The 27441-nt window shown below is 39.0% G+C and overlaps 1 protein-coding gene across 1 annotated transcript in view; it reads right to left on the reverse strand.

The window, feature by feature from the left end:
- Positions 1–27441, reverse strand: part of PKHD1 (PKHD1 ciliary IPT domain containing fibrocystin/polyductin) — a 455948-nt gene that overhangs the window by 391923 nt on the left and 36584 nt on the right. Inside the window, 11 exon segments of the mRNA XM_007972274.3 lie at positions 659–802; positions 2511–4118; positions 5968–6035; positions 6297–6492; positions 11187–11322; positions 13831–13961; positions 21142–21417; positions 21915–22020; positions 23259–23381; positions 24303–24487; positions 26777–26904. Coding sequence (XP_007970465.3) covers positions 659–802; positions 2511–4118; positions 5968–6035; positions 6297–6492; positions 11187–11322; positions 13831–13961; positions 21142–21417; positions 21915–22020; positions 23259–23381; positions 24303–24487; positions 26777–26904 — 3101 coding nt within the window.

Here is a 27441-nt window from a genome sequence, read left to right on the forward strand (position 1 = left end):
TTTGCAACTTCCTCTCTCATCTCTTTCTCCACAAAGACATGGCTTCTTACACCACAATTTATATGATGGCTACGCAGCTTAAAGTAGTGAGCAATTGTGGTGTTTTACTGAATAAGAAATAAGTAATTACGTGAACATTGGAGAACAAGAAGACAACATGAGTGTTGGCTCTTTTGCCTGTAATAAGAAACCAAAAACTGAACACACAAAGCTAATTTTCAAGTGATATCCAGCTTGATAATCTCCATCCCTTTACTGGTACCTCCAATAAGCAGATGTCTTCAGTAACCTCACCTCAGAACAAAGCTAAGAGCTTGTTTCCTCCGTGACTCCTATAGCTGTCATTGAAACCAATATTCAGAATTCAGAATTACTTCCTCCATCATCCTAAGACTGCAGTTAAGAACACAGGTGATAAGTGTTTCAATATTCACCTAACATTGACCTATTAATATGACAAAAGTTATTATGAATCATTGTAACAGGTGGCCCCAGATTCTAACTATCATTTTATATGGGGAGTAGAGAAATTATTTTCCTAGGCACACATAGAGAAATTAGTAGTCAGTACAGCATTAATCACAAAAATAGAATTAACCAAAGAATATCATTCCCATATATATGCTTTCAAATGTATGTGTGTGGCATCTTTACTCACCATCCAGGGGCAGAACCAAGCAGCTGAAGGCAGACACTGTAGCATTAGCCAGGACTCGGCAGGGAGCACCACACACAGCAGCTGAGACATTCCCTGGAGAAAATCCTGCTCCAAACACATGCACCAGCCTTCCACCCAGGCAGCCTTTAAAGACAAAGGTACAAGCTGATGATCATACATGCAAACCTCCCTTCTTTACTCAACTCAAAATTCAAACCTTTGCTTCCTCACGACCCATCCTTCTTTTCACATCCTCAGAATTCACACAACTGGCTTGAGGTGCCTGCTGGCCTCAGTTTCCTCTCCACTCAGGCTCTGGCCTTGGTTCTGTCTGATCCCAATCACATTCAACACCCTATTGTGCTTTATATAGAAAATTAATGCTTATTTATAGTTTTTAAACTTTTTATTCAAAGAGCCATAAAATGAAAGTAAAAATTCCCCCAACCACCTGACTCCCTCCCTGGAGGTATCCAGGCATAGAGTTTCTTATGGCTCCTTCCAGAAGTTTTAAGCATCTATGTTTCTGATTCAAAGGATTATTCTATCCATATTATTCTAGAACTTGCTTTTTTGCTTCAAAGTATAGCATAGATATTTTTCCAAAACTCTATGGATACAGTTCAGTTTAATAGTTACTAGGAATTCCATTATAGGTCCATGTTACAATTTATTTGACTATTTTTCTATCAATTGAAATTTCCATTATTTCTCCTCTTTTGCTATTGTTAATAGTGATGCAATAACAGTACATGTTTTGGGACATTTGTATGAGTAAAACTAGTCCACATTTCTAGTTCACACTGAGATACAGAGTTCGCATCACTACTGCCTTCATACCAAGTCTAGGTGGTACTTGACTAACTCAAAAATAATGCTTTTGTTTAAGATGCATTTCTTATTTCCCTGCTCTTCCATCATAAAAACATGGAATCTTAGGGAGTAGAAAGGGGAATTTGGGGATCATCTAGTGCAAATTCCTTTATCAAATAAGGAAGCTGAGTTTTAGAAAAGTCAAGCATAAGTTAGCTAAATTAGTGACAGACTAGAGCCAAATCCCAGTCCCCACAGTGTTCCACCAAGCTGAGACCAAATTTGTTCTGAGAAATGTCTTAGTACTTCCTCAGTCTAAGATTGTTTCTATAATTTTTTCTATACTTTCTAAATCATAACTAAATTTGAACTATCTCAAGTGCAATAAGGCTTTAAGTGAATAGAAATTGAAATCTTTTCTTCACTGGAAGGAAAGGCTAGGCAATTTTTGGTATATCTAAAGGGAGAAAACAGTTCAATCAGTTTAATTGTTCTATACATTTGGCTTATTATTGTTGAAATATGAGTCCACTTGTGAAATATTACAAAATGATTTTAAAAATACTTAATAAATTTTGAACAATGCAAATTGGCAGACAGGGTCTAAAACTAAGTGAAGGCATTCATGTTCTTAAATGATCAAATTATGAGCTCTTACAAATAGTGTTATTTAATTTAAAATACAAATTTAAAATACAAATCCAGGTGTATTTTACAAATTTAAAATACAAATTTAAAACACAAATTCAGTTAATGCATCAAATTAAAATACAATCAAACATTTGCACAGTTCCCTTGATATTTCTGTGAAACTGTGCATATGCAGTGAAATGCACAGTTTCCTTGATAAATTTAAAAAGCTTCATAAACAGAGTATAACAAAGACAAGCCTCAGGAAGGAATTGGGATTGTAAGAAGCCAGTGGGCTTCTCTTTCCTTCCCTCAGGCAGATCATGTTAATTTTCTGCTTCCCAGAAGTGAAAGGGGCTACCAATTCATTTACATAAAGAAAGTGTACTGTCTTATTTGCTTGACTTACCAAAGTTCTCCTTCACTGCTGTAATAATAACTCTTGAGGTGAACACCAGGACAGATGAGGCCCACCCTCTGATGCAGTCATAGCCTCTGACGTGGTACTCCCCGGCCGGAAGGGAAGGGACCACGCACTGAAGAACGGTATGGTTACCAGAGACACCCACGCAGGGTGACATTCCTATAAAAATGTCCATGTTTGCAGCTCCTGAGATCTGGGCCACTGCAAAGGTTAAGATGCCATCGCTCTGAGAAATAGAGATCAATTCTGGGGTAAAGGCATTGCTATAACCAATGACTCCTATGTGATACCAAAGTCCATCTACCTCTATTTCCAGGGCAGCAGAGCCATTCCCTGTGGGAACAATGCATCGGATGAGCTCAGCACCGATGTTCACCATCAGGCAGGCCTGCTGGTCAATGTAGACTGACGTGGTGTTCTGTCCTCTCAGGCCTGTGCCCTCTATGGTCAAGAGGCTTCCACCATGTATGCTGAAATTCTTAGGAAAATAATGAAACACTTGGGGCATAATGTAGAAGTGTCTGGAAACATTACCAGAACAAGCATACCCATTTCTTGTATAAAAAACTGACAGGTAGTGGGGTCCTGGGGCCAAGTCTCTTGTCTGGCACGCAACGTGGCTTGCATTAAAAAAGGTTACATTGCAAAGAAGTTGATCATCCACAAACACCATCGGCTCATCAGCTGTGGTGCCTAACCTCTCACCCCTAATCAGCACAGTGGTCAGAGACCCACTGGTGTTTGTGGACAAGGCGTCCATGACAGGACTTGCCTCTTCCCGTATGAAGAGAGTGCAATTCCCGTGACACTCACTGGTCATCCCATTGACCAGGACCGTGACGTTCAGGGAGAAGGAAGCTCCAGGCAAGGGGTCACCCTCCAGGCTAACCTGGCAGAGAATGGTGTGGTCTCCCAAACTCAAAATCTCACAAGTAAAAGGACCCGAGAGGTCAACCCGAACTGACCTCGTTCTAGAGTTAAGAAGCAACCCCCTCACAGTGAGTATGGTCCCACCACACGCCGAGCCCTGCGATGGGAAGATGGCCATTATCCGAGGCGTCACTGCAAATTGCTGGGGCACCGCAGACATGTTAGCAAATCCCATCTGCTTCTGACGTACTTGCAGAGGATAGATGCCGGCCTCCAGACTGTGAAGAGGGATGGAGCATCCAGACAGGCTTGAGTTATCCTGGAAGGACTGTGTCTCAGCATCACAGTTCAGGTTCCCCAGAAGGATGACTGAGTTGGAAAGGTTACTTCCTCCCACACGCAGGCTCAGGCTGCTGTTTGTGATTTCGCCTTGCATGGCAGTGACTACTGGTGTTGCTGCTGCTTCATACATGAAAGTGAAGCCATTCCCCACCAAGCTTGGTAAAGGACCACGGGCGAAGGACCTGTTGCCAGCCCAGACCTCCACAGCAGCTGGGACAGTGGGAGTGCCCACATCGGATATCTGGGGGGCCGGCAGGGTCTCACACCAGATGCTCGCCTCCGTTAAGTTCACAATGTCACAGGACCGATTGCCCACAAGTACCCAAACCAAAGCTGGGTCCCTGCTGAAGCCTATTCCTGAGATGCTGAGGATGGTCCCTCCTAAAGTATGAATATGGAAAACAAAATATTACAGCTGAAATTCTTAACTAAGAACTCACATCACCTGTGCAAGTCCTAGGGCAATTAAGTGGAAGGTAGAGCATGCATTAGTGAAACCTCAATTATTTTTTCTCATCCACACCAATGCTAAATTTGTGATTATTTAGACGGGAGTCAGATGTGGTAAATTCACATAACAGTAAAATAATACAAATTGCTATATAGGAAGGATGTCTTTAACACAAACTTTTCAAGTACCTTTGTATATCCTAGAAGCCACCACTTTAATCAACTTATACACTAATGAAAAATCAAATTTCTTAATCTTCTTATCATATGTTATATTATTGGACATATTATCCCGTATGCTATATATAATTTGTACATTGTCCTGTATACATTCAACTTATATGCTAATGAAAAATCAAATTCACTGAAGTCTTCTATCTTCTATATTGTTCTATATAATAGTCCAATATTCCACATATTATACATTCTATTATATTCTATTTATTGTACCACATATTCTATATTCCATATACGGGAGAGACATTAAAAGTCATTGCATCGTGCTGGTAAATTTGCTGCTCCTTCATAGAATCTTTGCCTTACTCTCTGGTAGAGAGGCCACCAAAGATCAAACCCCATCTTCAGGACAGGATTGGAGTAACATGACCCACAGCATAACAAAACTGTGCAACATGGCTTTTAGGAGGATTTTACTACACTCAAAAAGGATAATGTTCTATCTTATAGACCATCACAATGATCATTGACATGTCACTAGATCGCTTTCCATTCTTTCTGAAAACAGTTTTAGTGATTGGTCTATTTGTCTTGTTCTTCCATCTCCCATATCAGCAAGTGTGTTTCTATTTCTGAGTCCTTCATCTGTCTCCCTCATGGAAAGTGAAGTCCCACAGATTCAATCCTCCCCTCCTTGCATGCACAGCATCTAAAGGGCGACTGTAGGACATGCTGCTCTCGTTTTTCTCATATCCACTCTAGAGTGCCACCCATCAGATGCTTCATCCTCTTTTCATTAGAAAAACAGGCACATCTCGGCCGGGCGCAGTGGCTCATGCCTATAATCCCAGCACTTTGGGAGGCTGAGGCGGGTGGATCACCTGAGGTCAAGAGTTCAAGACCAGCCTGGCCAACATGGTGAAACCCCGTCTCTACTGAAAATGCAAAAATTAGCCGGGCATGATGGTGGCTGCCTGTAATCCCAGCTACTTAGGAGGCTGAGACTGGAGAATCACTTGAACCTGGGAGGCAGACACTGCAGTGAACCAAGTCGGCACCATTGCACTTCAGACTAGGCAACACGAGTGAAACTCTGTCTCAAAAAAAAAAAAAGAAGAAGAAGAAGAAGAAGGAGAAGGAGACTGAGGCGGAGGAGAGGAAGAGGAAGAGGAAGAAGAAAGAGGAAAGAAGAAGGAGGAGGAGGAGAAGGAGGAGAAGAAGGAGGAGAAGGAGAAGGAGGAGAAGGAGAAGGAGGAGAAGGAGAAGGAGGAGAAGGAGAAGGAGGAGAAGGAGAAGGAGAAGGAGGAGAAGGAGGAGGAGAAGGAGGAGGAGAAGGAGAAGAAGGAGGAGGAGAAGGAGAAGAAGAGGAGCAGGCACAGGCATATGTCCTTATCATAAAAATTCTTTAATTTCCTGAGCAAATGAATTACCAAGTTTTAACACCCTTTTAAAAACACCCCTCAGTTCCTGGAGCCTGAGGAAAGTTTCTCTCCTGTTTCCCCTCTCTCTGACCTCACTGGCAAATTAATCTAGAAACAAAGTCTGAATATCCAGCAAATAGAATTGCTGGATAATTGGTAACAGTCACATACGAGCCACTCACCCAGCAAGGACCCACAGCAAGGCTCGATGCTGAAAACTTCTGTGAGGTACTGGATATGGAGATCAACCCTACAGAAGATAGGGAGATGGTAAGGAAATAACTGACAGAGAGAGATGAGAAAGAGTAAGCCAGAAGAGCCATATGTATTTTGAGGAGAAGAGCAAACTGTCTGTATAAGGTCTCTAAGATGTGTTCCAATGTTACAATGTTCATATCTTTAACCCCTAACTTCCAAGGGAAAAAGAAAATACCTAACTTAAAACTAGAATGACCTAGCTGAATGCCAGACCATCAAACAAACCTAAAATTAACGCAAGTGGCCACCTCACCCTTGTGAGTGAATGTTGATCCCATTGATAGAGACAGAAATTCTGTGGAGGCCAGCTGGCAGTGCAGGCAGTGCCACCTCCAGGCCCCACGCTGACTGTGTGTGAACCAGAGCCAAGGCATCCTGGATGTGGACTTCCACATCCAAATCCGTATAGTTCACCAGCCTCGCCACTCCAATGACCAGGGTCTCACCGCCTGTGTTGAGAAGAATCCATTAGCCTCTGAGATGTGGGGTTTGTGGGCTCAACCATCTATTCAATTCTAAAACTGTCTTTTTGGATTAAATACACAGTCACCCCTAAGCATAATACTCTAAGAGTTTTGATACCAACCTAAATTTTTCAAGAAACTTCTAACACCATTTTTTTTTTTTTTTTTTTTTGAGACACGTCTCATTCGGTCACCCAGGAGTGCTGTGGTGCAATCTTGGCTCACTGCAACCTTGATCTCTAGGGCTCAAGCATTCCTCCCACCTCAGCCTCCCAAGTAGCTGGGATTACAGGCATGTGCCACCACATCCAGCTAATTTTTGTATTTTTTGCAGAGACAGGGTTTTGCCATGTTGCCCAAGCTGGTCTCAACCTCTTGGGCTCAACCAATCTGCCTGCCTTAGCCTCCCAAAGTGCTGGGTTTGCGGGGGAAAGCCATGTTGCCTGGCCAAACAACTCTTTTAACAGAGATATGGTCTATAACCTCAATGGTATAAAGAGAAAAATTGGCAGTACGATTGTATTCAAGAGACACTAACTTATTTCCATGCAAAGGCAAACCAAGAAGTTTGCAGAGCTAACAGTCTTTATAACTAGCAAATAGCACCACATATTGGTTTCTCAACCTCCACTTTTCTACTGGTAGAAGTCTGAAGCTATATTTGAGTGTGCACTGAACCTTACAGTAATGCAGTATATGAGTTTAGTAGCTCATAACTGACAGAGTACTTTCATGTATGTTATCTAACTTGGTCCACACACTATCCTGATTATTTATATGGGGCAATTAATATGACTGGCATTTTGCATTTGAGGAAACTAAGCTCAGTAGCCACAGCCTCACGGCTATTAATAATTAGTAAAAAAAAATTTTTTCTTTAAGTCAAGGAGTGAGCCCAGTCTTCTGTCTTGCATTTCAATGCCTTTTTAGTTTAATTAGCAACTCTATTAAAATACGTACACTATGGACACTTTCATGCAATTTCTTTTACCTCAAATATTTATTGAGTACTATGAGGAAGATGCTGCAAGGGGCACAAAATAAGTTAAAAACAGACCCTGCCATCAAAGAAGCCTCAACGGTAGCAAAATAGGTGACAAAATGGCTTCAGTAAAAGATATACTATAAGAGAGGTGAAAATTAAGCACTGGGATTGCTCAGATCAGAGCAACATTATGAATATCAGGAAAGATGGAATGGGCAAGATGAGAGTTGAATTGGAGTTTGAAAGATAAATCCGAAAAGAAAGTCATAGAGAAGAGGGTGCTTATCATTTGTTTCTAGAAATTCCACGGTTTTATCCAAAACATTTCACAGCACTTTCTCAATCAACCAGTGGCTTGGAGAGAAAAAAAGAGAATTGGGTGACATTCTGGAAGGTACAGGTAGGGTTCTGTTGTAGGGATAGGCCAAGTTGATGGTGGTTCTAGGGCCAAAGACCAAGAAAGCCAAGCCAGAGGGATGTCTGCTTAACTCAGTGGATGGTAGTGACTACCAAAGACTTCTAAGCAAGGAAAAGATATGATTAAAACTGTTCTTCCAGTCTATAAGATAAATTGAAAAGATAGACGAGGAGAAATCCAATCTGCAGACAATTATAGTCTTAATCAAGTGGACCAAATCAAGTGGGCAACAGTAGGAGTGGAAATAAATGTCCTCACCTTTCCTGTGTCCCAGTGTGGCCACTGAGACATGGCTTGGACTAAATAAAGCATCTCTAGCTCCTTTAGCCTGTAACGTTTGAGGACTACTGCAGAGCTGGTATCTATGGGATGCCATGGCCAATTAGATGAGGAGGAGAAAGAGGTTGCTTGAAAGAGAAAAGTCAAAGAAGAGGGATGTGGTGTGGTGGGAAGACTATGAATCTGCATTCAAATCCTTGATCTGCCATTTTACTACCTCTGTGACTTTGGGTGATTTACTTACAGCTCCCAAAGCCTTGGATTTTTCATCAATAACATGGTTAATAAAGCCCATCCCATGTGGTTTGTTATAAGGATTAGGTTAGATATCCTGGGAAAGAATCTGGCATGATATAGTACACAAGAACGCCTCAATTAACTTTATTTTCTTCCTTGCTCCCCATTCTCTTGACTGCAAGTCTTCCCAATCTCTACTGGGAAGTCTGAAGCTTCAGTGTAGTGAGTTCAGGCAATTTCAGTGCTGATCAAGGAAAAAGACATGACTACGAAGTGGCAGTAGCAAAAAACAAGCATTATGTGGGTGGTACTTTGACAGATTCACAGAGGAGGAGGAAGTCTGCCAGCATAAGACCTTTCACAGGCAGCAGTACAGGGCCCGCATCCAGAAAGGGAAGAAGGCAAGGGAACTAGGAGGGTGTGAGAAGATGAGAGAGAGGGGGCGCTGTGTCCAGATGACGTCACTCAGCAGCCTGGTGAGTAGCCTCTGGGACAGAGAGCTCCAAAGGCATCAGAGGCTTAGGGTATTTTATAGCCCCAGGGTTTTCTTACCTATGGCTGATTGATGGGTGCAGTTTCATGGGGCATGCAAAGCAAGAGGACTTTAAATGGCTAAAAATATGCTTATTTTGGCTACATTGAAAACAAGTGGATGTGTAAAAGTTTGAATTTAGCATTGGCAGGCTTTTGAGCTAATGGATCCTGGGGTGCTATGAAGAAGCAAAAAAAAAAAAAAAAAGGGCCAATAGACAGGGCCTTTCTTTGGCTTGTTTATAAAGCATTCAATATCTGGCAAAATGATAGCATTCATTTCAACAAAGATTTATTGGCGCTTACTCTATGTCAATTCCTAGACCAGGTACTTTTACCTGCTTTATCTCCTATTTTCATGATTACCTTGAAAGAATTATTCCCACCTATCAAATGAAGGAACTGAAGATAAAAGAAGTTAAATATCTTACCCAAGGAATATGGTAAGTTCAACTAAATTTGGCCTAAGGCTGTCTCTGTACCTTGAGTCTCTACCTAAAGAACGGCAACCTAACTTTGTGATAAACTGAAAGCCTCAACTACCTGAGCCTCAGTTAATCACAGGCTGCCAGTTGATCAGACCATGCTCCAGTAAGGCAAACAGGGAGCTGTTTCTGGCCTCACTTACATTTTCTGTCTATAAATGCTGCCTGTGCATGTGGCAGAGTGCAGCTCTCTGAATCTTTTCTGGTTCAACAAGTTACTACTAGTCTTTGTTCAAACAAACTCTGTTAAATTTAATTTCTTGGAAGTTCTTCTTTTTAACAAGTGGTTGAGCTGGGATTCATACAGATTCCATTTTTCCTGACTGTAGAATCTAACACTAAAGGTCCTGCACATCAAATTCACCACCACTCCCCATCCTGGGTCCCTCTTATGCTTTTATTTTCATTTCATCTCAGCCTCACAGTCATCATGAACATCATCTCTTGGATGGACATGTACAGCACTCGAACTTAAAAGAGGCATTCCCAAAAGGCTACTACACTTTGTGGATTTTATAACATGTTCCTCTTTATTCTGCTTGTAGAAGGATTTAAATGCAAGTATAAATTTTTAAAAGAATGCATTACATTGTATGTATCAACAACATAACTTTTGGAGCTCTTGGTCAATTGTCAAGCTAATCCTAGATGCCTCTGAGGCACTGATATAACATATTTATTCTTTTCATTACAGGTAAGAAATTTTATTAAAAGCCAAAAATCACTGAAATCTGAATATAACATGTAGCTCCCCCTCCCTTTTCTACCTCATTGGGAAGAATCTATACCACTAAGGAATTTTACACACTTCAGTCGCCTGAGGCAGCAAATTCTTCTTCTGCACTATCTGAACTGAATAATATTGGAAGCTAAAGGACATATCTCTTTATTTATGTACTCTTGGGCTATGGAAAATGAAAACAGTACCAGAAAAATTGAGTTCAGGCTTTTTCTTTGGGAAATATGATGGTTTTTTTTACAATAAACCCTTAGATAATGGCTGCCACAAACCCTGTTATCTGGCATTCAGTTCACCAGAAACGGAAGTTACCTGCTACTCTTCCAAATCTATATGGAATTACATGATAATAAATTATAATTCTACCTTGTCATATCCTCTGAATCATGAAAGAAAAATTATTCCGTGTAGCAGGTGCTAATGAATCCATTATTTTTATACATAGAATGTCTCAAGAAACAAGAATTCTAAGTTAATCAGAATATCCCATTCTCTAATTATATTAAATAACTGCTACAATAGAACCTGCTGTCAAAAAGCAGTATTTTACAGTTAACTGCAAGTAGATAAGTACTTGGTATATACAAACAGATGACCTGTATTTAAGTTTTAGACAAATTACTGATTCTCTCCATTCCTTAATTTCCTTATCTGTAAATTGAAGCTAATAATCCTATAAATTAGTGGCAAGGATTAAATTACATCTATTATATGTTTATGCTATCATTATTGTCACTTACTAAATGCTCGAGAAACATATTTTGAATTGTAACTTTTGAATTCCCACATCCTTTTCATGATGGAAACTGTCCATCTGTACAATGGTTCCATTTTACAGATGGAAAAGAAAGTATTAGATGATGGCTAAGATGAAAAAAGCAATCTCCTAGTTTTCAGGAAAAAACTTAAATCCAAAATATAATAAATTTCAGAGGATATTGATTGCCCTTTTTATAGGATCAATGCTCTAAGAAGAAAAAGATCTTGCAGTATCACATATTTTACCTGCTATGTTGCTTGTGTTTCTGCTTAGAGTCACAATAACTGGATTTAAGGAAGAGACATATGTAAATGCTCTGGGAAGAACTGCAGAATGGTTCCCTCTGATCACAGTCACATTCACAACGTGTCCATCTTTCCCCTGAAAAGTCAATTTTAAAAATTAAACCTCAGTTCTATTTTAAAGTGGGACTGACTTAAGGGAAGAGAACTCCATATAGAATTACTTTTAAAAGTTAATTTTAAGAAAGTTGTTTTTAAAGGGTATATTTGCTACTTCCAAGTCTCTCTCTTCCCCTAAACCCTGCACACCTTTGCCATCCTGCCCCCCATCCCCAACACAGAGTGATAAGTGCTTGGACTAGTAGTCAAGTGCAGTGTTAGATGCATAAGGACATGCTCTAAGGGGTAAATAAGAATGATTTGCAATTAACACACCAATTGTTTCTGCAAAAATACGGCAATTTCAAATAAATATCTATACCTAGCTAAACTATCCATCAAGTATGAGAGTACTCTCAGGCATGTGAGAACTCAGAAAATTTCTCCATGATACATTCTTTTATAGGATGTACTTATGGTTATTATCTCATAAAATAAATAATAATTTAAATATATATAATTTATATTTAATATAAAATATAGTTATATTATCTCATAAAATAAATTATTTATATATATTATATATATATATATATATATAAAACCCAAGAAACAGTGACTGTACCCAAGAAAGCAATCAAAGTAAGCACTAGGATAAAATTTGTAGAATAAACCTGGAAAATAAGCAGGCTAGATTGAAACAGGAGAACAGAGATAGCTTCAAGGAAAATGAATAACTGACATGATGGAACTTTTATTAAAAGATGACAGATTTTACTTATAAGAAAGACATGTTGGCCAGGCGCAGTGGCTCACACCTGTAATCCCAGCATTTTGGGAGGCCGAGGCGGGTGGATCACCTGAGATCGGGAGATCGAGACCAACCTGACCAACATGGAGAAACCCCATCTCCACTAAAAATACAAAAAAAATTAACTGGGTGTGGTAGTGCATGCCTGTAATCCCAGCTACTCAGGAGGCTGAGGCAGGAGAATCACTTGAAGCCAGGAAGCGGAGGTTGTGGTAAGCCATCATTGCACCACTCCAGCCTGGGCAACAAAAGCAAAACTCTGTCTCAAACAAACAAACAAACAAAAAGACATGTTTAGAAAACAAAGTAAGAACTCTAGGGGGGAAAAAAAACCAAAGAACTATAAAAGAAAAAAATATACTACCTGGTTCTGCCAGCATCATTTAAATAGTTAGAATAATATAAACATGTTTTATTGATTTAACATAAAAATGGTATTGCAACTATATTTGAAAGAATTAAAAGTGTTTTTTTCAGGAAGAGGGAATTGAAGAAGGGAGAGGAGGGGCAGGAGAGCATAATTTACTATTTTCCTTTTAACCTATGCATCTATCACTTGGATCAAAAGTAAAATTCACTTTTTATTAATGTTTATTTTCTCTGGTAAAAGAAATTAAGCAGTACATGTCTTACCCATTAAAATGGCAAATATATATTAAGATAATAAAGTGATAACCCAGTATTAGCCAAAGTGCCAAAAATCAGACACTTGCACAATGATGATAGGAGTAAAATTTGAAAGGGAATTTCAGACAACTGGATACTACATATCAAAAGCTTTATAATTTATATTAATTTATCCTGAGAAAAGAAACATACCCCAAAACATAGTTATTAGGATGATTAAAGCCCTGTTGTTTACAGTAAGAAAAATCTAGAAATTATCTAAATGTCTGGTAATAGGGAAGAGTTAAACAAATTAGAGTACAACCACATATTGGAATTGAATGTAGTTTACATATAAAAGCTAGCTTTTCATAATATTTAAGGAACTAGATGAGATTAAAATGTAGGACTAGTGATCAAAGAATATTTTGAAACTTATCTCCCAGGGGATCTTTATTTTGGGGTCATGGGTGTGCTAGGAATGTTGATACTGCTTAAGTCAACTCTGAATAGAAAGTTCAGCGGCAGCTGTGAGTGTGACTCTCCCCAACAGCACCAGGGAAGAGCCCAGACTCAAATGCCTTAATAGGCCATGATATAGCACTAATTGAAATGAAAGGAAGAGGTTAGGAACTTGTTTTTAAGAGGAAAAGGAAGCAAATAGAGAATAATTAAGAAGATATTTCTTAGAAATCACACATTCTAGAAGTTTCTAAGTTCTACAATTCATACCCATACTAGAAAACAAAATTGCTGGTGAAAACTAAGTTGTTTGTTGTTTGCTTAATAGAGAAGGGAGACTTCGCAATATATAAGCCTTGCAAGTCGACACCTAGAATATGCACTAGCTAAATTTATTTGTTATTTGTCACTGATACTCACTGAGAGTACAGACTAGAGCTGCCTGGTTGTCTTCTTTTTAAAGAAATTAATTGATGTTCATTACAAGCTCCATTGGTGGGGTCAGTTTCCCACTTCATATCAAAACAGACAATATAACTACTACAAGCATACTATTATGATGAGAAGTTTACATCAGTTCATTAGGTCTAAGAAGTGATTCACTGAAAACGTTATGTTAATAGTGGTCACTCACCCAGAGAGAAAGAGATATGAAAGGAATCCACTTACCCTGGGTGGAACTTTGCACTGAATTCTGCTTGAATTGCTTGTAGTGACATTTATAGCACAAGAGTAAGATCCAAATAATACCAGGCTAACACCTTCCAAACTAGAGCCTCGGATGGTGGCCCAGAGCCCTCCTGTAACAAAAACAGCATATTCAGATGGGATCACCAACCATACAGGCAAACAAAAATTAATTATGTACAAGATGGATATAATGAAATTAAAATATGAAACTCCTTAGTCAAAACAAAGGCAAAGCTCAAACTGCAGGAAAAAACTGGAGTTAAATACATAAACTATCATATAGAAAGGGAGAAATAGTGACAGGAGGGCAGAGAGAAGTAGCACTGCATCCTGAAGACCTTTAAGAGTAAAACCTAGGGACACAATCATGCCACAAGTCAGAACAGGTAGGTACTAGTCTCTGAAAACTCTTTCTGCTCTAAATTTTAAAGATCATTCCTGCAATCCTATAACACATATTTTTTTTCTAAGAAACCACGTGTAACAGAGCATCATGGTGGAAGGAACGGTGGCTGAGAGTCAGGGTCAGGGCCACAGATCGCTCAGCTACTTTCAGCAGGTCATTGTAGTATGGCCCCTGAGCTGAAGGGTCACCATTTTCCTCATCTTTAAATGATAGTGTTAGCCCTTCCAGCTTTGTGATTTGACACTACACATACTAGGTTCACTATGAAAATACAGAAATGACTGGCATAGCCGCCCACTGCCATCAGAATTTTTCTACTGATTACTAAAGAGCAACCACAGAAACCCCCATTTCTTCCCTGCAGATGTTAGCAAGAAGAGAGTTGGCTCCAGTTCTGCTATCACGGCACACGTTTCCATGTGGAGGAGCAGCCTTTGATCTAGCTGATGTATAACGATGCTTCTGGTCTGCCATCTCCGCAGATGGTGATACAAGAGAGGCAGTCAGGCCACCAAACAGCCTTACCCTCCTTGAGGGTGGGGAGGGGTACAGAAGCAAGACTACCTTCAGGCATGTTGGGGACAGAAAGCGGAATCTACAAAACCTGATGAAAACCTTTGAGGACAGTGTGACTCGGTGGACTAATACCCTGAAGTTAAATGAATAAGAGCAATACACAATCGTGATATAAAATATACAATATCTGGAAACAAACTTCACAAGAAAAAAATTTAAGAAGGTAAAAAAAATTGAAAAATAATCTTTGAAATACTGTTGAATAACTTAATGGATGGATTAAAACTTACATAAGAAAACTAAATTAATTAGATCGAAAGAATGAACACCATAAAGGTGACATGTCTTTATAAATTAAAGCATCAATGCAATTTCAATAGACATATAAACAGAATTTGTACTTAAATTAGACAAGCTGATTCTTAAGTTTAATGAAAAATAAACAAGAAGAGCCAGAAAACAAAATTTCAAAAAGAAGTGTAAAGAGGTCTTCTGCCAGACATTAAAATATCTTATATAGTAACTATGGTATCAACTATATGGTAAAATAAAATATAGTCCAGAAAGAAATGCAGATCAATATGAGGCTATAGGGTAGGATACAAGTGACATTTCACATAAGTGCAAAATAAATTATTTATTCAGTAAATAAAATGAGTAAATATCACTGAAAAAAACTAAATCTGAATTTCTACCTTATATACTTCACCAAAATAAATTCCCCAATTTATCCAATATTTGAATATTAAAAAGTTTTTTAACTAAAAGGAAACATGGCAGAATTTTTATTTTCCTATAATTTCAGAGCTGCAAAGTCTGTACTAAGTATTTTACAAGTCCTGAAGCCATAAAAGGAAGACATCTCTTATTACATAAAAATTAAAAATATTTATGAATTGCCAAAATAAAAAACAAAGAGACAAATGATAATAAAGGGCAAATATCCTTAATACATAAAATACTCTTTAAAATCAGTAAGAAAGAACAATACTGCATTAGAAAAAATGGGCTAAGGAGATAAACAGACATTTCACTGAAAAGGAAACACAATGCCCCTAAACACATGAAAAGATACTCAATTTCTGTCTCAACAAAAAAAATGCAAAGTAAAACTAGAATGAAATATTCTTTTTCTCTTATAGTAGGTAAATGTCAAAAAGGTTGGGAACATACTATTTTAGTAAAATGTGGTAAATAAACACTCATATGCATTGCTGCATAGGCAATAAATTATGCAACCTCTAAAGAGAATATTTTGATATTTACCAAAATTTTTCATGCACATAACCTCTTGACCCAGCAATTCAACTTCTAAGAAATTATGCTACTAATATTTTTGCACATATACAAAATAGGACAACTCCATATACTAAATAATAAAGTTGAATCCCATTTAGGGCTGAATTATGTCTCCTGCATCCTCATCAAAATTTATGTTATTACCCTAGCTCCCAATAACTCCAAACATGACCTTATTCAGAAATGGGATCTTAGCAGATGTAATTAAACTAAGATGAGGTCATACTAAAAAAAGATAAGCCTCTAATCCAATATGACTGGTGTCTTTATAAAAAGGGGAATTTGAGCCGGGCGTGGTGTCTCACACCTGTAATCCCAGCACTTTGGGAGGCTGAGATAGGCAAATCACGAGGTCAGGAGTTCGAGATCAGCCTGGCCAGTATGGTGAAACCCCGTCTCTACTAAAATTACAAAAAATTAGCTGAGCATGGGGAGGGGGGCGGTGCACCTGTAGTCCCAGTTACTCAGGAGGCTGAGGCAGGAAAAGTGCTTGAATCTGGCAGGCAAATGTTGCAGTGGGCTGAGATCACACCACTGCACTCCAGCCTGGGTGACAGAATGAGACGCAGTCTCAAAAAAAAAAAAAAAAAAAAAAAAAAAAAAGTTTGGTGCGGGGGTGCAAGGGGGAAATTTGGACACAAACAAGACACAGAGATAATACCGTGTGAAGATGAAGCAGAGATTGGGGCGGTGTTCTATCAACCAAGGAACACCAAAGATTGCCTGTAAGACACCAGAAGTTAAGAGAGACATGGAACAGAGTCTTCCTCAAAGTCTGATTCAGAAGGAACCAACACTCCTGACACCTTCATCTCAGACTTCTGGCCCCCAGAATTGTGGGACAATAAATTTTTGTTGTTGAAAACACCCAGTTTGTGGTACCTGATTGCAGCAGCCCTAGCAAACTAATACAGACCCCTACCTCATACCATGTACAAAAATTAACTCAAAATGAATCAGGTACCTACATATTACAGCCAAAACTATAAAACTCGCAGAGGAAAACATGGGCATAAATCTTTGTGACATTGGATCAGGCAATAGTTTCTTAGATATGGCACCAAAAGCACAAGCAATAACAATAAATATAAACTGGACTTCATCAAAATTTAAATTGTGTGCTTCAAATAGCACTATTAAAAAAAGTGAAAAGGCAACTCACACAATGGGAAAAAATATCTGCAAATTATTTATCTGATAAGTGATTAGTATCTAAAATACTTTAAGAACTTACACCTCAACAATAAAATGACAAATAACTCAATTTAAAAATTGGCAAGATTTGAGTAAGCATTTCTACAAAGATGTATAAATGGCCAATAAGGACGTGAAAAGATACTCAACATCTTTAGTCATTAGGAAAGTCAAAACCACAATGAGGTATCATCCTATGCCCATTAAGATGGCTACTATGAAAAAAATAATAATAATAACAATTACTGGTGAGGGTGTGGAGATATTGTGACATGGTTTGGCTCTGCGTCCTCATCCAAATATCGTATCAAATTATAATTCCTGATGTTGGGGGAGGGTCCTGGTGTGAGATGATTGGATCATGGGGGCAAATTTCCCCCTTCCTGTTCTCGTGATAGTGAGTGAAATCTCACAAAACCTGGTTGTTTAAAAGGTTTTTTAAACCTCTTTGCTCTCTGTCTCCTGTCACCATGTGAAGATGTGCTTGCTTCTCCTTCACCTTCTGCTATGATTGTAAGTTTCCTGAGGCCTCCCCAGTCAAGCCTCCTGTACAGCCTGCTGAACTGTGAGTCAATTACACCTCTTTTCTTTATAAACTTTCCAGTCTCAGGAAGTTCTCTATAGCAGTGTAAGAATGGACTAATACACATTGGAACCCTCTTATATTGCTAGTAGTAATGTAAAATTATGCAGCTATTTTGGAAACAGTTTGGTAATTCTTTAAGAAGTTAAACATGGAGTTACCACATGACCCAGCAATTCCATTTTTAGGTGTATACCCAAAAGAACTGAAAGCATATATTCATGCAAATCCTTGTACATATATATTCATAGCAGCCTTAGTCATAAGAACCAAAAAGTGGAAACAATCCAAAGGTACATGATGAGATGAATGGAAAACAAAATATGGTATACCCATACCATGTAATATTATTTAGTCATAAAATAGAATAAAGTTCAATTTTACGAATATGCTACAACATACATGAACCTTAAAAATATCATGCAAAGTAGAGAAGCCAGATGTAAAAGGTTACATGTTGCATTACTTTATTTATATTAAATGTCCAAAATAGACAAATTCACTTAGACAGAAAATAGATCCGTGGTTACCAGGGATAGGGAAAAGGGAGGAACAGTGAGTGACTACTAATGTATACAGGTTCCTTTCCAAGATGTTGAAAATGTTGTTGAATCAGGTGGTGATGAGGTATACAACTTTGTGAATATACTGAAGACTGCTGAGTTTATACTTTTTAAAAATGATATGGGAATTATATCTCAATTTTTTAAGTTAAAAAAGAGATCCTCAGGGTAAAGAAAAGAATAAAATATCTCTACCTATTTCTAAGGTACACTACCCTAGGCCAAGCCAACATTATCTCTCCCCTGGATGTCTGTCATACCCTCCTAACTGGTCTTGCTGGTTCCATCTTTGCCTCCCTACCGTGAGTTCTCACACAGCAGCCTAAGTCAGATCATGTCACTTCGCTTGAAATCCTCCAATGGCCACCATCTCACTCAGAATGAAAGCTGAGTGAGCTGAGGGCCATTCAAATTCCCCAAGGCCATATAACCTGCTTTGGGTCGTCTTGTACTACTGTCCCCTCACTCAATCTACTCCAGCCATGGCAACTTCCATGGCATTCTGGAACAAGCCAGGCTCACTTTGACCCCAGACTTTTTGTTCCTTTATGTTCCTTCTGACTTGAACTGTCTTTCCCAATATTTCCCTAGAATTCATTCCCTCATTTCTCCCATATCTCCCTTCTCTAAGGCCACTCATGTCATTCCTCCAATGCCAATAACCATCCCATCACAACCATCCATTCCATCCCTCTTCATCCCCTTCCCTTCTTGATTTTTATCCTACACACTTACCATCACTGCCCCAAGAACAGAGCCTTTGTTTTTATTTACTGTACCCCCAGCATTAATAATGCCTGGTAATAAAAGCTAAATACATTGTCATTATGATTATTGTTGATGGTAACAATTAAAGGTTGAAGAGGTGATGACGTCTTGCCATTCTCATTTGAAAGTTTAGACTACAGCCACACAAGGGTCCATACCTTAAAAGAAGACAATGCTATCTCAGCACAAAAATGAACGAAGAAGTATGTAAAGCAAAGCCAAGATTTTCTTCAAAAAAATTCTTTCCAGGGTTTTGCTTCTGCAAATGGGTAGGTGGTGATTTATCACATTATTGTATCCATTCATTACATATGCAAATATTCTGTAAATTTCTTGCTGGTAAGCCCCAGCCTGGTTCTCTTTAAATCCCCTAGAGCATCACTTCTCAAGCTGTACTTTTCATAGAGATTGCCTGAGGACATGTTAAAACGCAGATTGATTCAGAAGGTCTGGCGTGGAACCTGAGACTCTGCATCTCTAACAAGCTCACGGGTATTACAGATACTGCTCGTCCAGGACCACACTTTAAGGACCAAGGTCTTCAGCACCTCACACAGGGCTCTACGGGATGGCCCAATCAGTGTTGAGTGAGTGAGTAGTGATTAACTCATAGGTGGCAGGGCAAAGGAAGAGTTAATAGAAAAAGTTTAAATCCAATAATAAGGAAAGCAGCCGCTACAGCCTCTCTCTCTCCCTCTCCCTTTCCCCATAGTCTTAATAAAAGATAATTTGTACCCGCTTGGCATATCTCTGCTCAGAGTTTTCCATCTTTTGCTAAAATAATGTACAATCCTCCTAGAAATTCCTTCAAAAAACAGCATGTTCTGATAGGGTAACCAACTCATTCCAATTTTCCTGGGACCAAGTTTTAGCACTAAGAGTTCTGCATCCTAGTTTTAAAACTGAGTCTTGTGTCCTGGAAACCCCCTCAGTCCCAAGCAAAGTGGGAAAGTTAGCCACCTACCTGTGTAAAGCACTTTGTCTAGATGAAACAAAGATGACCGAGTCACCTGTTTGCCTTAAGGTGGAGGGAGCTAAAGAAGGTATGTGTGGGCTGAACAGCAAAGGTAACTCTGAAAGAAGATCAAAGCCCCTTATAAATCTATATAGAAAACTACACTATGCCCTACACTCAAACCAATAATTATTGGGTTAATACAGAATATGATCTTTCACTCTGAGCTCCATATATCATCTGACTTTCCTTAAATCATGGAGAAATAAGTGCAGGTTATGCTTGCTCTATTTTATGTGCAGAAACAAGGTGGGGTGGGCCTCATAATTCACTCTTCTAGGCAAAATAGGGTCAGGAAAAAAATCTGTTCTTTTGAACAATGAGTTTGTGGCCAAACCACATTGCTTTTAAATATGTTCTAAGCTGCAGTCCTCCGGACTCCAGAATAAACCATGACAAAAATCCAAAGCATTAAGGAAAAGGGTTTTATGCTCTAATGTTTATTCATTAACAAACATAAGCCTCAGTATTCCTGAGATTCTTGCAATCTGGCTGGGTTGTTTTTAACTGGCTGTGTCCCTCAGAAAGCAGAAAGTCATGGAGAAATATTTGATTTTCCATAGAACTAACCCAATTCATAAGGTTATGTTGACAAGACCCACCACCCTCTGTATTGCCCACTACTCAAATGGTAATCGGTTTTGCATGCTACCCAAGTATCCCAGTCCGCATCAGTCCACAAACTTATGAAATTTCAAACATGTATGAAAGTTATGTAGGACCCAATTATGCCTGACACCACCAGCCAAACTATAATCCTTTATGTGGCAAGTGAGTTCATTTAAGGGCTCAAATGTTTGTTGCTCATTTAAATACTTACATCAGTAAACAAAAGACAGTGAATCACAGTGAACATGGAATTCATTACACAGCAGGACTAGATTCCTACCAGCAGGAATACTAGCTTCAGAGAGTCAGACACACTGTGAGACCCTCCCCGGATTACCAATATCCGCAGCTGTGGAAGGCTCCACCGTATCCAGTCTAGGTTCCACATTTAGGAAGAGGTCTTCTCCAGTGGCACTGATGGCAAGACCAGAGGGTCTCACCAACATCAAGATCCGATGCACTCCAACAGGCAGCAAATCTGTCTGACAGACTACATTGGTCTGGTTTGAGAAAATAACTTTGCAATTCGTTTTATTCACTGTAACCTGCAAGAACTGGGAGTCATCAGAGAAACCAGTTCCGGTAATATAAATCATTAGGTTGACGTCGCCATCTTAAAGGAGGAAAGAAATTTTGAAAAAACAAACAAACAAAATAATCTCTCAGTGATACTACTTCATTTAAGAGGCCTCACTATCATCAAATGCTCATTCTCTCCCCTGATCCCCTCCCAAAATTCAAGGAGCTGAATGCTGACTTAAATATTGGCCATCTGTATTTATTATTGTAGTACACAGCCCCGATCTTAAATTTTCTCCAGCTAGTAAGAAGAGATCTCTGATCAATTTTTTTAAAAGAACGTAGTATTTCAAAATAAAGGACAAAGACAATAAAACATTTTTAGTCATCAAAAGTCTACTTCTCCCCATTTTAAATCATGACCATTTACCTTAGATAGACCAAAACATAACACTTTCTGCTGCATCAGTCAACCTCTGCCTAATGAACTAATGTATCTTCTACCCACCCATCACCAGCTACATGGCCTCTAACAAAATCACTGCAAGTCTCAGGTTTATACCCATCTCAGAGCCAAGTCACAAATCATACCAACAGAGTACCACACAGAATGGACACAGGGAGTTGACCCTTGGAGGTACTGGAAAGAGCAGGAACCTGGGCAATGAGCTGGTACGTCATTCACTCGCACAACCACCTGAAAAAAGGCAAAATTTCTTTTCAATTTTACGCATTTCATATCTGCTAGGGTATTCATAAAGTATCTGTGAAGCGCTCCCAAGCTGAAATGTGTTCCTGATTTGCTTATTCTTATTCCTTTTTTCTATTTTCCAAGTAATTAATCTTAAATTGCAATGAATGGCTCAAAACACATGAAGCTTTCTTAAAATGATGGTGGACGTGCTGAAACCCATTTCTGTAATTAAATGTGCGAAATATTGAGTAAATGTTCTCTCTGTCATATAGAAGTAAATTTCACATGCTTAAACTGCATAAGGATTTCTCATCACTCTGTATTTCCAACCAGGTACCTACTTTATGTGACGAGCCCTTTATTTGCTACTAAAGACCAACAAATTCAGTATGTTCCTTCCACCGTCACTATGTGAATATATAACTAAAGACTAGAGTGTATTTGGATACTTTAGTTGGGGTCTCTTTTGTCACAGAATGGTAGATTCCCAAAGAGAGACTATATATATTTCCTTTTCACTGGAACTAATGTTAATCTAATAGAACTCAAAAACTACTTGGAAATGAGAAAGGTAAAAAAGATATGACTCCACTGATTCTCTGTGTATAAAAAATGCATTAATAGCATACAGATTATATTTTATGACAGCGTTTCCTTATTAAGGGAAGAGGTATTGGCATGGCATGGACAATAAGGAACACTTCAATTTTATCTATTCTGTTTCATTTTTTCCATAAAGACAAAAATTATAAATATATCAAAATGTTGACAATGTCAATTTTCAGTTTGGGTACCCAGGTGTTGATGCTATTCTTTATTGCTTTTGTATTTTAAAACTTTATCAAATGGAAAGCAGATGACCTATAACAGAAATATGGGAAGATAGGAAAAAAATAAAAGGACATTTTAAAGACAAAAAGAATGACCTAGCTCATTTATTTTTTGATACCTCAGATAGAAGCATAAATCATATTTAGCTATATAGATTCTCAAATTTTTGCACCATAACAGTAGTATCAATAATTATAATAGAATATTGTGATTACAAGGCATTTATATTTTCAGGGAAATGTACATACCCTGTGGGGGGTACAAAAAGGACAGCCATAAGTACCCCTGTTTTACACAGTGGCAAAATGACCCTTAGGAGCTAAATCAATGGGTCCGTGTTACAAATCAGTGAGGAGCTGAGTTAGACTTGAAACTGGAGCTTGCACTTAGGATGGCCCATTCACTCTCACCTGACTATGCTGGTTGGCAGTAGCCAACATGTCTCCAAATATGGGTCCAAGAAAAACTCCACCATCATATACCACACGCATGGCTGCAGCAGGATTCACTCCAGTAAGGTTTTCATCAGAGACCTGAGATGGTTACATTTCTGGTAAATTCTGTCATGGAACCAAAATCTAATCTTGTCTAATCAAATAATAAAGGGTCTTTTCACATTGTGTTTCGGATAATCAGATAGCTAGAAAGTGAAAGTAGAGTGACAGAATTGAAATATAGAAACATAACAGTAAATAATGGCTAAGGAAAGCCCCAGTAGATTAGAGAAATATTCATTTGCAAGTCGATTGCCAAAAGAGGTACAATAAACCATCTTCTAAGTCTTGAGATACTTTGCTTCTCCATTTTTCCATTTTATATGTTTGCAATCCAAACTATTAAAATAAAGTGGAAATAAACAGTGCCATGAGATAAAAGCAAGGTCTCCCATTCTTCTTCTATCTCCTTTCTAGAATTTCGATTGAAAATCAGATAACCCACACCACCATACAACTAGGAAAAAATTTTCATCTTCGGCTTCTTTTTATAATAACCAAATGCTAGATGATCATTAGATTATTTTTTAAAACCCTAAATATGCAAGAGCATCTGGTTTTGTCATTACACAAAGACAGCAAATTCTTTTCTAAACTTCCTTCTGCTATGCCATCTGCTTCCATGATCATCTAAGTCAATCACATCTGCTTAAATTATCCAATAACAGATGTAGAATTATTGCATGGTGGACACTGACCAACAACTTCACTACCTACAGTGAGTTAGGAAGGCAGACGTTGGGTTTAAATTGCTTTTTCAGGAATATGAGATACAAAATATGTGTTGAAAACTTCCAGAAAGAAAGATCATGGAATCCCTTTACTCGAATATTCCAACAAAATTAATAATTCATGACAGTTTCCATTTGTATAATTCTGATTTTTTTTTTTTTTTTTTTTTTTTTGCAGAATTTCTCCAGGGCAGCAAATCCATACCACTAAAAGGGACACTATACATACCCTGATAAAATTGGGCAAATCCCCAATCTGAGTGGACCAGGACAAGGTCCACACGTGTTCGTAGCAAGTGTATAGATCCTCCTTCACAGAGAAGTCACTGGCATTGAGGTACCTGGATGTGAAGTCATCAGCGTTATTCTGTAAGAGCTGGTGAAGGTGATGAGCAGAAATTTGTACAGGGACATCTGTGAGAGAAGGTTTTGATGCAGAAAACACAGATACTAATTAATCCACCTTACAGAGTTTCATCATCAAGGATAACACAACACATACCAGGATGCCTATCAAATTTTCAGGAGACCCTTCTGTCAAAATGGAACTTCAGTAGAATCCCCAGCCCTAATTAGACCATTTTTTTCCTAAGATAAAGACAAGTAGATACTCACTTTTTATATTACACTATCTTTCATTCATACCATATCACATAGCAATCAGAGAGCACAGCCATGTCAGATAAAATCATCTCAACTGTCAACTCAAAATGTAAACTCCACACACCTTTGAATGCCTGAAAGTCTAATTAAATATTAGATCTTCCCTGGAAAAATTTAGCTGGCCCTGTGAACAGAGAAAAGTTGGCCACTTTTCACAGGGAGTGAGGGAGGCATACAGCAGCTGACACCCATAAAAACTTGGCCAGCCCAGCTGAGGAATGTTGGCATTTAATTTCAGTTTCTCTATTAGAATTTTCTTTAAGCCCAACCACCTGCTTCCCCATTCCATGTGCCCACAGAGGAATAACAGGTCTCTGTGTTTGAACCCTGCTTTGCGCTCTACCAGAAGTTCCCATTTCATTAGCTGCTCCCAGCAGCCCTGTGAGGTGAATCATTGAGTACCCTAATACCTACTTTAGGGATGAAGAAAATGAAACTCAACCATAGCTTGCCAATGCAGAAAGACAGGTTTACATGAAAACCCAGGTTGCCTTCTACCTACTCAACAGCATTTCTCTTGAATTCCCCACTGCCCTGAAGGGTTAATAAAATATCACTGCATTGCTAAATTGCTAACAAAATTCTTATCCTTTTACAAAACATGTTTCTACATTTATACAGTTTCAGATCCATCACCATTCAAGAGGCCAGGCCAAGGCTGACTTCCCCAGGTGTTTTGCAGGTGGTGATCTGAGCATCATCAGTGATATAAATCAGTAGCAGGAAGTCTCTACGGATGAGCTGTCATCCATGAGAAGTAAAATCAAATATAAATAGCACATTAATGGCCCTCACAGAGGCAGGACACAGTTGATGTTTATTCCCCCATTTACCAGAATCAACACCTAGGGATCTTCGACTTCTCCTGAGTCACCCTATCATAATAAAAACACCACTCTGTTCCTCCCACCCAAGAGGTCCTGCACAGGCCTAGGGACTTTCTGCTTGGGAGGGCAGAAGACTTTGGGACCATGTTCCAACTTTTATACAGCCCCTCTCAAGTTCTACTGAGCCTTGCTTCTGATTCCCCACGTTTCTACCAAATAAGTAATGTATCATTATCACTTCTAATCCTTGCTCTTTGTGCATTGTATGTATTCTTGAAGATTTACAAACACTACTCTAATTGCATCTGAAAGTTCTTTCTACATTTGTTGGGACCACTAAAATCCTCCATAGTATGTGGTGTCACCATTAAGTTTAACTCTGATGGACCATGGCTATCATGTATCTTGGTCTATAAAACTCTAGAAAGAAGAGGACTGACCCAAGAATCAAATACGTGGGTTCACAACTGGACCCTGTCATCAGCTATTTGTATGACCTTTTGACAAGCCTCAGGGTAGTTGGCTGAATGGTGAACCCCCTAAAAGATGGCCTAATGGCCTAATCCCCGGAAAATATCAACGTTAACTTATAAAGCAAAATAATAAACTGCATATGGCAAAAGATGTGGCTAAGGGTCTTGAGAGGAAAAATCTGTCCTAGATTATCCCAGGTGGACCCTGAATACAATTATGTAATAGGTACCCTTATAAGAGAGAGGCAAAGAAAATTTTGAGATAGAAGAGGAAGAAGCAATGTGACCACAGAGGCGGCGGTTGGAGTGATACGGCCACAGCCAAGACATGCTAGCCACCACCAGAAGCCAGAAGAGGCAGGAGCAAATACTTCACAGGAGTGTGGCCCTGCCGACAACTTGATTTTGGACTTCTGGCCCCAGAACTGGGAGAGAACCATTTTTTGCTGTTTGAAGCCACCAAGTTTGTGGTAACTCCTTACAACAGTCCCAGGAAGCTGATCCACTCAGTTTCCACATCTACACATCTTGCACATCTACAAAATGTAAAGGTTGGGGTAGCATTAACAGTAAGCCCCTTTCCAAATCTTTCATTTTAAGAATTGTCACTTTCAGACACTGGAAAATAAACAAAATAGCTTTAATACTATCACCTGACAACCTCCCAGGATGTTGTTCCCTTGGAAATGTGAGTGAGATTATGTGAGTGAGAAGTGTTGCACCCCCAATCGCCCCTTTACCAGAAATCACTGTATTAGGAAGCTGGATGCGAAAGTGTCCTCCTAAAGGTGGACTTGTCCGCTGTTGTCTCTGTGTGGTCGCCAGGACCAGTCCAGATCCCTCTTCTGTTCCTTCAGTGGGCACAGAGCTGTGGCATGTCAGAAACAAAGCATTAATGTCTGGGTTGGGGTGTGCACCTAGGAGGACCTCGTCTGAAGGGTGTCCTGTCTTGCTTAGGCTGCAGGCTTCCACAAAGAGCTAAGGGACCTGAAGAAACTCAGAAAGGGAGTTTTCAGGACCACTCGATGTGAGAATCATTTCAGAGTAACTTAATTCACCTCTATCATTTCAGAGTGAAAAATGTTGGCATTTAGAGCCTACCGATATGGTGGGCTTCCTCTCTGCCACTGAAGATGTCTCAACCCTTCATTTTCAGTTGATGGTTTTATTGCTTTTTCCTGCCCAGAGGACCAGGGAACAAACATTTAGTTAAGGAAAGTAAAGCACGGGTTCAAACTTTCTGCACCTGCCTTTAATACGCCATTGCAACATGCTGTAGGTACGAGAACTCATTTTGGAACATAGTAGAAAAGATGACAGAAAAAAACCTATACAGTTATGCATCACTTGACAGTGAGGATACATTTTAAGAAATGCATCCTTAAGCAGTCTCATCATTGTGCAA

Source organism: Chlorocebus sabaeus, chromosome 17 (assembly GCF_047675955.1).
Source record: "Chlorocebus sabaeus isolate Y175 chromosome 17, mChlSab1.0.hap1, whole genome shotgun sequence".
Lineage (NCBI taxonomy): Eukaryota > Metazoa > Chordata > Mammalia > Primates > Cercopithecidae > Chlorocebus > Chlorocebus sabaeus.